This window comes from Echiichthys vipera (genome assembly GCF_963691815.1).
Source record: "Echiichthys vipera genome assembly, chromosome: 8".
Classification (NCBI taxonomy): domain Eukaryota; kingdom Metazoa; phylum Chordata; class Actinopteri; order Perciformes; family Trachinidae; genus Echiichthys; species Echiichthys vipera.
This window is the reverse complement of record NC_139833.1, coordinates 11,795,238-11,809,568: the sequence shown is the minus strand read 5'-3', so window position 1 is coordinate 11,809,568 and position 14,331 is coordinate 11,795,238. Positions and strand designations below refer to the sequence as shown.

The window sequence follows — 14,331 nt, the reverse complement described above, 5'->3', positions numbered from 1 at the left end:
AATGAGTAGCCAACTTTTACTGTCGGTACTTTTAGTACTTTTTTATGTCAACACTTTTGTACTAAACATAAATATTTGAATGCATACTTTGACTCCCACCACTGCTACATTGTAACGTCGCGCGGCTGCAGAAGAGTGATCAGGTGCACACGCAGCTCGAGCAGCAGAGGGAGCGCGAGCGCGGCGAGGCCTCGCTTCCCTTCTCGTGCCGGTGCCGCTGCCGCTGCCGCTGCTGCTGGTGATGATGATGAAGGAAAAGGCTGGAGCCGCGCAGGCGCAGCGGGTACAGTCTCCGGTCCGGTTTCCATGGTTACCACACAATAGGAGACGGGACAGGGGGCTGCGTGAAGGGGAGAGAGAAAGAGAGAGAGAGGGAGAGCGACAGCAGCGGAGCGGAGGGGAGGAGGAGGTCTGCAGAGCCGCTTGACTGGACACACCGCTGCAAGCTTCCCCCCAGACACACACACACACACACACACACACAGACACACACACACACAGGGAGCTGCTGGACACACACGTTACGCACAACCTAGAGCACGATTTAATGTTAATTTCTCAATTGTTGAATTATCCCAAACGTTGTTGGAGCTGTCTTTGTTAAGTCCCTGACACTGTCATTAAAATGCTCACGCGATTAGACGCGTGTATTTTCTCTTTATGCAGCTTGTTTGGCGTTGAAATAAGTGAGGCCTGCAAGAACAAAGACCTAGAAGCCTATTGGACATTTCTTCCTCTTCAGGGTTCATCGCGAGAGAAAGCGGAACAGCTATAGTTATTCAGTCTGGAGCAGAGCTCTCCATACAGTAAAGGTGACTCTGGAGGGACTAGGCAACAGAGACAGAGAGAGACCCTCCCTCTTGATCCCCTCCCTCTTCAGAGTTTTGGCCCTCTCTCTGCGCCTCTCTCTTCCTCCTTCTCCCTGCTTCACTACTCCCTCCTTCTCCTCCTCCTCCTCCTCCTCCTCCTCTATCCTCCCCCTCTCTCCTCATGCAAATCACGCCCTCTCCTCTCTCCCTTTCTCTCACCCGACGTGCATCCCTCTCTCTGGCTCACCCCTCCGCTAAAAAATTGTGACTGTAAGGACCGGGGAGAGGGGATATTTAAAAAAAAAAGTGCAAGTCGTCTTAGAGGAAGAGGGGGAGTAGATAGGGTGGGAGAGAGGGGGGCAAAGAAAAAGAAAAAGGGGGCGAAAGGGGGTGGGGAAGAGGCGAGGGTATACGCATCAATTTGTAGTCTTCAGTTGGCACCCCTGTTTTTTTCCTGCAACGAATAGAAAGAGATTTTCTTCTGCATTATTGTTGTTATCGGGAGCCCGTTGCAATATGAGCCAGCACAAGCCTCCTCTGTTGTTGACAGACGCCTGGGCTCTGAGGTGTGCGTGTCAGCGTGCAACATAAAACGACAAAACAGTGGGAGAGAAAGGAAAGAGGGGAGAGTGAGAGCACGCATCGCTGGATATTATAGGTAAGTAAAAGAAGAAGAACAAAATGATGTAGGCTTATATGCTGTGTGTTTGGAGCTATTCCTGCTGGCCACGTTTGTCCTCTCCCTCCCCTTTTTTCTTCTCCCTTTGTGCTTTAATTATGAGCATACTCCTGCGTTATGGCTAAATCATGTCCCGGTGAATTCATGTTAATAGAGTGCACGACGCGCACCCACATTCCAGCGAGGAAAAAGGGGGAGAAGGGAAGGGAGAGCCGGTGCGAAATGCCATGATTCGCCATTCCATATCATCTTTCTTTTTTTTTTTTTTCGCTTTTTTTTTTTTAAGATGTGCAGCGTCTAGAAAACAGCACTGCACACAGGCATCCATTCTGATTGTGGACATGTATGTGCTGCTCCACGCCACTGCTCTCTCTCTCTCTCTCTCTCTCTTTCTCCCGTCGTATAGGTGGACCGTGTTCCGCCGTGGTAGTCTTGAGAGGCGGGCGGCATAGAGCAGCTTTTGGCCGGTCTCCTCTCTGCATGTGTATCAATAACATTCGCAAGAAGAAAGAGTCGTTGCAGTGCTCGCCCGCTCGCTGGTGATGTAAGCAGAGCAAACTGCATGCTGCTGCTCTGCATCACATGCAGTCAGTCAATTTGTTGATAATAATGCATGTGCTGTTGTGTGCTCGCGCATGATGAGCGTGCAAGGGCTATGTTAATGCCGGTGTATGTTAGTGATGCGTTTGCGTCCTAGTTGTTTACTGACCATGGTCAATAAGGACCTGCCACTGGACCTCAGACAGGCCAGGAGCTGCCACCTGTAACTGAGATGCATTATGTATACAGTAACCCCCACCGGGCACTGAATGTTTCCTGTGTGATGAACTTATAGTCTGAGGCTGCATTGCCTTAAAAAAAATGTCATGTTTATCTATTATGCATATGAAGTGTGAACTGTGATTGTGAGAGTTAAGGTTTTTACTCTGATTGGATCAGTCACTGCAGTAATGCACTAATAATTAATGCATAGCCATGTGTAGTGGAGCTGCTACAGGATTAACATGAATCAAACACAGAAAAATCAGTGTGTGGCTTCTGTATTAACTGGCTGCATAGCAGAGTGTACAATAGCTCTCTGCTAACTGTTCTGCCAATTATTTATTTTTTTAACATCCAGTGGTGTGGACTATTTATATCCTTATTTAATATACATGAGCCATTTTTTCATCATAGTGGTACATGAATGAATGGATTGGGGCCGAGCCCTTGCAAGTGAAGTATAGTCCACACACCCAAATGGATAAAGGCTCCTGACATTGTGCATTTCCTCTAATGGTTGGTTGGCTGGCTGGATAAATAAATAAGAATGCGATTCTGCCCGGCCATAACCGGGTCATGTGGGTTAACCACAAGTGGCTGTGGGTTTTGGCTGTTGTGGTGAAGGTGGAAGGAGGGGGGGGGGGGGTGTGGTCCCAATTTCCTCAAGATGTTTGCTGGAGTCTTCTGCAGGCCGCCATCCAAAATGCAGCCGACCAACCAGCACCTTCTCTGCTCCTCTGTTATTATCACTTGTTTTAATGTTATAGCACCCAATTATACGATACTTAGACCTGTGCATTCTGTTAGTGTGAGCAGGTTAACCAATTGTGCATGTGGATTGTTTTTTTCCTGCTGTGGTGAAGACAGAAGGCAGAGAGGAAACAGTTTGGAGCGCAATGAAAAGCAGTTGTGCCGATACAGCGTGAAGCATGCTGGGAATTTAAAATGTTGCAACAGTGCTTTTGCAGTTAAAAAACTCAGATGTTTTCATAATGTCACAAAAAACACCACAGTTGGTGCAGATAGCAAAACAATATTGCTTATTATCGCTGCATCTTTACGATTGTTCTGCAGCAAAAACCTTGAATTCTCTGTAGGATTTGATAAAGACTCAATAATGCCTTCTTTGTTTATGCTTCTTTACAGGTTTTGCTAGCTCTCATGGTGTAACAAACAGCCAGTCAGTAAGCAACAGGAACCAGTTCAGTCCCTGCAATGGCTTGTGTTGTAAAATGGGCGTTTTAAAGAAGAAGTAATGAAAACACGGACACACAAAGAATCGGTATGAACAAGGCCTACATATATATATATATTTTTTACAATGAGGTCAGAGATTGTGTACCTGCCTATGTAGCACATTTGGGAGTGTGGCTACATCCTAATTAGTTCAGTATGTGATAGTGCTTCAAAATAACCAGGATGACTAAGATGTAAATTATTTATTTGGTTTTTATTTGATTTTTTTCCTCTGCTTACAATTTCTCCCTCCTCTCCGTGGCCTTCTGTCTATTATGGCCTGTTCCTCTTTTGCCTCCCTCCCATTTTCTACTCCTCACTCGTTGTTGTCCTTTCTACATTCCACCTCAAATGGAACAAACTTGCCTTTCTTTTTGGCTTGTATAAACTCTATTTTCACCACAATCAACGCATCTCATATTTCTGTCTGTATAGCTCTTTATTCCTGTAACTCTACATTGTTTTAATATTTAATGCTGTTCCCTTCCCGTCTATATCTTCCTCCTTTGCTGGACTTTGGATTTTGCAGATGCCCATGCGCAGTGGGAGACGGAGAGGGGCGAGTGAGGATAGAAGGGGCAGACGCCCGCACGCCAGCCCCACTCGCCCTGAACGCAATGATAGACAGACGGTTAGAGCTCACCTCTTTTGTCTATCCTTCTTTGCTGTCAATGTTTTGGCCATGTTTCTGTGTGTGCATGCAAGGACAAGAGTCATGAGCAATAAAGTACTGTCCCTGTGTATTGAATTTTGTGTGTGTGTGTGTGTGTGTGTGTGTGTGCGCGTGTGTGTGTGCTTGTGTGTGTGTGTGTGTGTGTGTGCGTGTGTGTGCGTGTGTGTGTGTGTGTGTGTGTGTGTGTGTGCGTGTGTGTGTGTGTGTGTGTGCGCGTGCGTGTGTGTGTGTGTGTGTGTGTGTGTGTGTGTGTGTGTGTCTCAGTGCATGAGTCATCAGTATGATTGCCACAGGCATACCCTTGCAGTGTCAGTATTGTTCGATTGTGTGTTTTACAATGTAGCACTTTGAAATCTCTGATGTTTCGTGTTTGACATTGATGTTTTGTATGTGTGCGTGCAAGTGCGGCTTTGTTCTAAAAACAGTCACAGGCCTATTAGGGATTCAAAAGCTTCACTACAGAAATAAAAGTCTTGTGTGTTGTTTTAGCAAAGAGGTGCTGGTGAGGAATTGGCTGGAAATCGCTTCAGTCGCAGATCACAAGGGCATGATTCATCAGAGAGTGAGGGGGAGGAACTTGTGTCTCCTCCAAAGAGGCAGAAAGTTCAGGTTTGTGTTACATTTCATCAACCTGTTATATAAAGACTAATTATGAAGCTTTGATTCAGCTAAATCATACAAAAAGGCACTGTCTACGCTGCTAAGAGTTATATTCTGTGCTTCTACATTGTGAACACATTACGGAATTTCCATTTTTACCTCATCCACAAATGATCTTTTCTCGACAGGATACGGCTTCTACTCCAAACGCTCCAACATCAACACATTCAACTGACAGCTCGGCTCCTTCCACTGTCCCACCTCCAACCTCGGTTGCCAGCCAATCCCGCGAGAGTGACAACGAAGATGGCCAATCCCAGGGCAGCAGGAGCTCAGTTGTGGGGAGCCTAGCCAACAGCAGCAGTAGTCTGAGCAGTGGGCGGGATATAGACCAGGACAATCGTTCCTCATCCCCAAGTCTCTCTGCTTCCCCTTTGGGTAGCCTGGACTCTGATTCCGATGGCCCCGACTCACCAAAGCAAGGAGATAGGGAACGGGAGAAAGGCAAGGAGGGAGGAGTGGGGAAGGTAGCAGGAGACGACAGGAGAGCACTACGAGAGGGGAGAGGGGATGAGTCCTGTGGAGATGGAGAAAAGCGGGAGATGGATGCACGAATTGAAGACTGTCCGTCTCTCAAGCCCCCGTCTGCTCCATGCTCTTCCTCTGTCCTGAATCCTTCTCTCCGTGGAGCAGGAGATTCATCAAACGACAGCAATAGTGGGAGGAAGTCCTATTTCTCCCTGGACTCCAAATTGATGTGTAAAGTTGAGTACGGTGGGCCGACGGGCGTTGACGGTGCACTTAGTGGCAGCAGAATGAATTCCAAAGCCAGCACGCAGTGTGTGACCAAGACAACTATCACAGGAGGAGATTTTCCCCATAACAGCCCAAATATTTCCCACTCTTTACCCCCTCCTCTTCCTCCTCCACCTGCTCTGAAGCCCCTGGAGCTCGGGGGACAAAACCTGCCTGCTGAGGTTAAGATAGAGAGAGACAAAATAGAAAAGGCAGACAAACTCCTGGACAAGTCTCAGTCCACTCCTCCTTCTCTGTTGCCACAGACTGGATCCCAACCACAATCCCAGCCTCAGACCCAACCCTCCACTCACCCTCATCACTACAGCTCCACCAGCTGGCAGGGTGGCACAGCAACTGGCTGCCAGGGGAACTGGGGCTACACCCGTTACCCTGGCAACCACCACCCACATCAACCACAGCACCAGCCCCCAGTGCAACAGCAGCAACTTCCCTCTGTTTACAACCCTCCATCCTCTCGCCACTCCTCCTCCCACCCCTCTTACCTCCCCCATCCTCACCCCCACCCCCACAGGGAGTACCTTCCCAGGTACGCTGGAGGGGGAGGGGACAGAGAGAGGGGGGCTGCAGGAGAGCGGGAGAGAGGAGTGAGGGGGGAGTGTGGGGGGAGAGAGATCAACAGAGAGTTCTCTGCACCCATTGGCAACAGCAGTACCAATAATAGTGGGGGTAGTAGTAATAGTGCTTGTGGTGGGTCCAACAGCATCCAAGGCAGGGAGTTTGGGGGTCAGAGCCGGGAGTTCCAAGGTTCTGGGAGAGATGGACCTAACCTGGGTTCTGAAAGAAGAGACTTTGGTTCAGCTTTCAGAGACAGAGAGCGAGAAAGGGAAAGAGAACGGGATGCAGGGAGGGAGTTTCCTCTGCCAAACCAAAACCAGAGTAGAGACTTTGGCCCCAATGGAACTGGAGGGGGGCATCCCAGAGACAAAGATGGAGGCAGATGGGGTGAGTTTGGAGGCCAGACAAGAGAGGTTGTGGGTAACAGCAACAACCCAAACAACAACTCCACCCCCCAGGGAAACCCCCCAAGTTCAACGAGTGGACTACCTGCCACCCCTTTGCTGAACCGAGACCCACCTGCATCACCTCAAAACAACCCAAGTCACCCTTCCCACTCTTCCCTGCCGCCACACCCTCACCCACATCCACCAAACTCATCCAACCGGGACTTCCCTCCTCCATTGGACCAGGCACAAACTCCTTCCTCTGGAGCAGACCACTTTCACAGAGAGTATCCTCCCACTGGAGGAAAAGACTTTCCTGCTGGGGCTCCTCCTTCCACTGGCACAAATCGAGAGTACCTCAACCCCCCTGGTGTGACCCCAAACCTGGGACGAGAGTATTCGGGGCCTGGAGGAACACATCACCCCCACCCACCTCACCCCCACTACCAGTCTGGACCCAGAGACAGAGAGAGAGACTCTAACCTGCGAGATTCTGCTCTGTACCAAAACCGTGGAGGCTCAAATCAGCCTCCTGCACTCTCTCCGTCCTCCTCTTCCAGTCATCATGGACACCCTTCGAACGCTCCCTATCCCCCTCCACCACCTCAGGCTGGTCTACCACCACCCCAAACCTCTCACACCCAGCCACCCCCATCAGGTTTGGCATCCAATGTACGTCCCCAGCACTACCAGTCCTCTGCCCAGACTCCTCCAACACCCCTATCTCCAGTACCCAGCCCATCCACAAATCAGATGGGAGGCTTCTCATCTTTTCCCCCTGGCCCCTCATCTGGACCCAACATGCCACTTCCTGGGCCAGGTGGGTCATCTAGTTGTTCACCTGGATGTCGCCCCTCCCCTTTCCATGGCACTTTGAACAGCCACCCTCCCTTCAGTGGAACATACCACTCCAATGGGAACAGTGGCAGTAACATGAGCAACAGCAATAGCAACAGTAACGCACCCAATAGCAGCAATACCAACTCGCAATCACTCTCGCCTCAAAATGTCTCTAAAGGACCACCACCTCTTAGTAACTCAGCCAACAACAGCAGTAGCATTTCGACCCCTGCCTCCAGTTCTTCACTCCCTGGTGGAGATGGACATTTGGATTCGGCCCCACCCCCCACACCTGTTATCAAAGAGGAACCAATAGAAGAAAGAGAAGAGAGTGAAAGCCCACCACCGGTGTTGAGAAGCCCTTCTCCTGAACCAAAACCTGTAGACATTCCTATCCACGCCAGCCAATCAGCAAGGTAAAGTCCAAATAACACCTTCCTATCTGAGAGTGTCACTGTATCGCTCTGTCTTTATGTGATCAGATTGATTGTCAGATTATGATGGTAATTCTGACTTCTGGTGGTTAAAGTAATGAAATGCTCTGCTTTGCCACTTGTGTCCAGGTTTCACAAGGTCCTTGATCGTGGCAGCGGGAATTCCTGTGCCCGCAGTGATGTCCTGTTTGTCCCATTGGATGGCTCCAAACTGTGGAAGAAAAGGAATGAGGTGATCGAAAGGGCTCGCAGGGAAGTCGAGCAGCGTGCCAGAGACCTCAGAGAAAAAGAGAGGGAACGAGAGAGGGAGCGTGAGCGTGAGAGGGAACTGGATCGGCATCTACAGGTGTGCACATTTGAGCGTAATAATCATGCAGCGTATCAGATTTAATGGAGTTGATGTCGATTAAATTGGTCATTTTAACGGGAGGGGAGTAAAGCAGATCAGAGCAGATGTGATTTACTCTCTTTTACTGTTTTCTCTGCAGCAGCAGAAGGACGCCAACGCCGCTGGAGGGGGTCGCCAGGGCTCCTCTCTCTTCTTCCCCTCCTCATCTTCTATCATCCTCGACCCTTCATCTTCTTCCTCCTCTTCCTCGGGCAACTCTGTCTCCCACCCTCCCCCTCATCCCCAGCATCATCACTCACATCCGCACGCTCACCTTGCTCAAGCGCACCATCTTCACCCAAGCCTAGCTCACTCTATCCCCCACTCCCTCCTCCTGCCATCCATGGGTGGGGCATCAACAGTGGTTGGTCCCCAGGGAGCCCTGGGAATAGGTTTAGGAGGTCCATATCTGGGCCCTGACACCCCAGCACTGAGAACCCTGAGCGAGTATGCTCGCCCTCATGCAATGTCTCCACTCGGAGCAAGTCGTGCCCAGGCACACCACGCACAAATTCACCATGGCCATCCCCATGTCCATCCCTCATTCTTCCTTCCTCAGTTCCAGAATCATGCTTTAGGCCACCCGCATCACCTGCCTACGGATGCAGCTACAGCTGCAGCCATCTTGGGCTTTTTGTATGGTGGCAGCCTTGAAGGGGGTCCAGGTGTTGGAGGCCATGCTGGGATGGCAGGAGGCCCAATACATGGAGGGATTGGGGGTGCAGGGCTAGGAGGAGTCGGCTTTCCTCATGCAGTGGCTGCACATCGTGAGAGAATAAAGCAAGGATTTGAATTTAAGAGTGAGGATCGGGTTTACCCACAAGGGGCCATACCTGATCACGCAGCTCTCGCCCTTGCTCACTCTCATTCTCATGCCCATGCTCATGCCCATGCTCATGCACATGCCCATGCCCATGCCCATGCCCATGCCAATGCTCATGCACATGCACATGCACATGCCCATGCACATGCCCACGCACACTCCTTGCTACTGGGAGGAGGTGCAGCGGGAGCTAATGAGGTGTCACTCTATGGCACTCCTCCTCCCCCAGCTCCTCCTGGCCCCCCACATCTCCAGAACCCAACCATGACCCCAGTAACTCGACCTCCCAACCCTCCTGCCCCTCAGTCCCTGTCCAATCCACCCCCTTCATCTCTCCTAACACCCTCTCTCCCCACTCACCCATCCTCTGCACCACCGGCTGCCCCCCCAGCCCCAGCAGGCCCTGCTGCTCCTCCGCCAGCTCCTCCTCCACCTGCTCCGCCGACCTCCAACGCCTCCTCACTTCATCACCCAGTCCCCCATTCTTCTTTTCCCAGCTCCCTGTCCTCTCATTTGCCACCAGCCACTGCTCCAGCTGCTCCCCCTGAGAACTACCCCACTCCCACTCGCTCTCCTGCCTCTTATGAGCGCGACAGGAGTGGGGAAAGAGAGCGGGAGAGGGAGAGAGACAGAGCAGCTTTGCCGGCATTTGGGGACAGAGAGCGAGAAAGAGAAAGGGAGAGAGAAAGGGGAGGAAGTGGTGGAAATGGAGGAGGAGGGGGAAGTGGAGGAGGAACAGGAGGAAACGGAGGTGGAGGAGAGAATCTGGGGCGTCTTCAGATGTTAAATGTGACACCTCATCATCACCAGCATTCACATATCCACTCACATCTTCACCTGCACCAGCAAGACACAGGTACTAACCACTTCTACTACAAATGCTGTCATTATCATTGTCAAGTGCCTTGAGATTACACAGATATGTTACTACGAAAACATTAGGTTGTGAAAAAACTCAATTTTTAAGTTTTGACGTGCAAGATTTGCATACTAAATAAGTGAAGGATAAGGCTAGCAATATTCCATCAACATAGACCTCCATTGTTGTAGAACAGCCACACTGATGCACTTGACGACACATTCCTTCTTTATGATGTGCACTGTAGTTTATTTTGAGTTGATCTCACATTGACTATGCTGCACTGAATGTTAGATCAACACACCAAATGTGTTTGTGGCTGAAAATAGTCCCAAAGAAATGCCACACTCACTCCTGTTCGAGTAATATTTGCTTGAATGCTCCAATGTTTTAGGAAATTACTGAGAAATCTATATATTTGACTCATTTTTAAAGGTTTACATCTTCAGTAGGAACAACTAGGCTTGTTTTCCACAGACAGGGCAGTGAAGTGGGAAAGTATTGAGAGCTGGACTAGGTTTGATCTTTTTGAATTGTGGACAGCAAGAAAAACAAACCAGCCTTATCCTTTAACTTCAGTATGAATCATTTTTGTATTAATGTAGTTCACCACTGAACACAGATTCCCCTTGTTTTGAAGTGACACAGGGTCATAGTTTTTGCTGAGACACCTCATTTGTTCAAATGTTCAAAGTTCTTAAAGAAGCGTTAGTTCGCTCAGATCTGTTTGGAAACACCAATCAGCAGAAAATGTAACAAGAGAAGCCCTTTGTTTCTTTCAAAGAGTTCATGTTTAAAGTTTAAATATGCATATTATTATTTAGAGTGGCACGGTGGTGCAGTTGTTGGCATGGGTTCTCACAAACAAAAGGGTTCTGGGTTCGAACCTGCTGTCCGGCTTTGGCCCTTCAGTGTGGAGTTTTCATGTTTTCCCCGTGTCAGCAAGTTTTCTCCGGGTCATCCGGCTTCCTCCCACAGTTCAAAAAACATGCATGTTAAGTCAATTAGGTTAATTGGTGACTCTAAATTGCCCATAGGTGTGAATGTGAGTGTCACTGGTTGTCTATCTCTACTTGTGTCAGTCCCGTGATAGTCCGGTGTACCCCGCCTCTCGCCCAATGTCAGCTAGAATTGGCTCCAACCCCCCATGACCCTGTAAAGCATAAGCGGTTACAGATAATGGATGGATGGATATTAATATTTGCATTTAATTTCACTACATTTACGCTTTAGCAAAAGCCATTCTTTTCAGTGACTTTGTTTTGCAACCAGAGTCCAGATTTTATTCAATTGTCTCAGCATGTCTCATGTGCTGCTTAAATGTAGCAGTAATGTATTTCCATGCTTTGTGCATTATCTTCTCTTGAATTCATAATTTACTCTTATTAAATATCTCCTGTATTTCCTATTACATCACTGGCATCCAGCGACGGGCGGGGTACACCCCCTGATGGACCCGTTGGCGTCGGGGTCTCCTTTGACACGCCTCCCTTACCCAGGAGCCACACTAGGCACCCCCATCCTGGCTCACCCCCTCACTGACAGCGAGGTGCTCCGCCAACAGCTGTTCGGTGAGGAGAAGGCTCCTCGTCCATGTACTTGTTCAGTTTTTCTCTCTAAAAAACTCCACAGTGCTGAAAGTTTATGAATAGACTTTTTGAATATGATGACGATGATTGACCTCGGTACCCCTTCGCCCCCTTTATTTCTCCGTTTTCCTTTTGTACCCCCTACCTGCTCCTCCTCTCTCCTCCTCTTCCTTTATTTTTTAAAATTTATTTTAACAGGTGCTCCTTTCCGTGATCTGCCCCAGCCGTCCTCCCTCACTGGTCCCATGTCGGCAGCCCATCAGCTCCAGGCCATGCAGCAGGCCCAAAGCGCAGAGCTGCAGATCCAGAGACTGGCCCTGGAACAACAGTGGATCCATCACCACCACTCCCTCACCCAGGACGAGTATTACAGGTATAGGTGTGTGTGTGTGTGTGTGTGTGTGTGTGTGTGTGTGTGTGTGTGTGTGTGTGTGTGTGTGTGTGTGTGTGTGTGTGTGTGTGTGTGTGTGTGTGCGTGTGTGCGTGCGTGCGTGCGTGTGTGTGTATGTGTGTGTGTGTGTGTGTGTGTGTGTGTGTGTGTGCGCGTGCGTGTGTGTGTGTGTGTGCATCCATTGTAACAGCTTTTGATAATACAGCAAAGATTTTGATGATTGTTTCTATTAATTGATAACGTGTCAATAAAATGTAGGAAAACAGTGCAAAATGCCCATCAAAACTTCCCAAGGCTCAAGGTGTTGTCCTCCAAATATTTTTGTTTGCAGTCCAAATATATTGTGAAAAACTTTGTGAAAACAGACAACTCAGTCTGGGCTGCCTAGATCAGAAAACATGGGAATCAACAAGCCATTCAGATTTGGCTTCCCTTACTGTGTCAGAGGCAGGTTCCTTAAAATACACTGCCCTCCATCTGAGTATCTCCACATACGGCTTAAGAACTATCTTATTTTACTAGCCATGTTTTTCTTGCAAGCCAATCAGAGGAGCCTAGGCACTTGTAGAAAGGCACTGTTTCAGAAAGAAGGTTAATACGGGTAATTTATGTTATAATATACATTCAGAGGGACAGTAAGAGAAAAACAATGTGCTTTTTGAACATTAAAGAATGCAAACATGTTCAAGTAGAAACCAAAAATACAAGTAGGGACCTTGAAATTAGCATGATATGATACTATGATACTATAATACAAGACAAAGAAAATCAACCAGAAAACAGTATAATGATGAAATTACTCGAACAATTAATCAGAGAGTTAGAGTTTTGGTCCTAACTGACCCAGTGTGTAAAGGCCTAAGCCACCAGGTCTGATCTGTATGTAATCTTTTACTGTAAATCTATTTGCAACAGAAAACTTGCACGAACTGAACATTCATTCCTTAAAATTACAACTGAAAATAACCAAAAACCGACCTGACACAGTTCTTTGTTGGGAAAGCAGTAATAAGCAGATATTTACATATCTGGTAATTACATTAAAATCAGCTTTTTAACAAGCCTTAATCAGAGGTTGAGTCTACAAAAACAAATGAATAGCACTAATTGTATTTTTAGATAAAAGCCCAAGGTTAGTAATTCTGATGTTTGGCAGCTTCACAAACTGTTGATTAGTTTGTTACAAATGGCCACCCTTCCAAAGAAAAGAGGGGGTTTGTCTCTTATGAAACCTCTGTCAAAAATAATCTATTGATTCAAATAAAGCTTTACAATGAATCCCAAAAGAGCTGTTATTTTGGGGAGTAAAAGCTGCCATTATGTGAGATGAAACTGGACCCCAACCTTAGCTGTGACCTTTAACTTTAAAACGCACTCTAACATGACTTATCCTTTGACCTTTTAGTCACCTGAAGAAAGAAAGTGACAAGACCCTGTGAGGGAGGGGCACGACAAAGAGCAGCATGGAGAAAAAAACGAGGGAGAAATGTGTGCAAAATGAAACGCAAAAGAAAAGCACTGAAGAAACAATCAAGGAAAAAAGACTCGAAACGAAAGCTGGACTAATGGACGGGGGGGGGGGGGGGGGGGTCCACTGAAGGAAACAAGAAGATTTTGAAGGATTTAACAAAAGGAGGGAGGAGGGCGTGAAAACGTTGCACATAGTCCCTGCTGACTGCACCGTGTTGAAGATCCAGACTCCAGCACTTCCCTGCATAATGTTCTCAAACTCCAGTCCTGTTTTGTATCGTGCTCTGTACAGTATATTAGATGGGGCCGGAAATAGTGAAGTACAGTATGTGTAAAATACTTGATGCCAGAAGGAATGTGTACATGAGTCTCTTTTATGTCATTGCATGTAGCTAGGCGCTTATTCTGAACTGGTGGAACTTTTGGTTCTATTTTTAGTAATTACCCCCTCTTTTGTATCTGAGGGGCGTTCTATATGCATGAGACCAGCGATTTAGTGTTACGTTATGTTTATGATCAATAGTATTGTTATTATGATTAATGTTGTCTGTTTGTTGATAATGACATAATTATATATACAGTACATATTATTTGTATTATTTTTTTACATTTTCATGGTATGGCAGTCGGTTTTTATTTTTATTTTTATTTTCAATTTACCTTGTGAAACAAGATGCAAATGAAGGCAAAAAAATCTGGAAATAAATTATAATCTTTTTTTGCTAGTCTCTGGCGTATTCATGGTTGCACTATTTTTCACCCCCCCTGCTCACGTACATTCAGACTATATGCCCCGTCTTTGTTTTATACAAGTCACTCATGCACAAAGCATATCAAATTCCTCGTTCTCCTCCCCCCACCCCTCCCTCTCTCTTTTTTTGACTCCCCCCTCTTTCTCTCCGTCCCTCCCTCTCTTGGTTTGAGTGTAGCTAATAGGAGACACATGGGATGAGTGTGAGACATGGGAGTTGAGGCGCTCCAGTGAACACCAGCCACCCTGTAGAGCGAGCATTCCTTA

The 14,331-nt window shown here is 47.7% G+C and overlaps 1 protein-coding gene across 5 annotated transcripts; it reads left to right on the top strand.

Moving 5' to 3' along the window:
• Positions 1 to 1,223: 1,223 nt before the first annotated feature.
• atn1 (atrophin 1) lies at positions 1,224 to 14,031 on the top strand. 5 transcript variants are annotated; one of them, XM_083918750.1, is made up of 10 exons: positions 1,224 to 1,467; positions 3,397 to 3,532; positions 4,016 to 4,117; positions 4,649 to 4,768; positions 4,948 to 7,775; positions 7,923 to 8,139; positions 8,285 to 9,860; positions 11,291 to 11,434; positions 11,651 to 11,825; positions 13,249 to 14,031. In XM_083918750.1, exons 2-10 carry the CDS (start codon positions 3,506 to 3,508, stop codon positions 13,280 to 13,282), a joined length of 5,223 nt encoding a protein of 1,740 aa, XP_083774876.1. In that variant the 5' UTR covers positions 1,224 to 1,467; positions 3,397 to 3,505; the 3' UTR covers positions 13,283 to 14,031. The 5 variants fall into 5 exon arrangements, with proteins under 5 accessions (XP_083774876.1, XP_083774873.1, XP_083774874.1 ...); XM_083918747.1 differs by having other exon boundaries at positions 11,291 to 11,458; XM_083918748.1 differs by having other exon boundaries at positions 8,282 to 9,860.
• Positions 14,032 to 14,331: the final 300 nt, after the last annotated feature.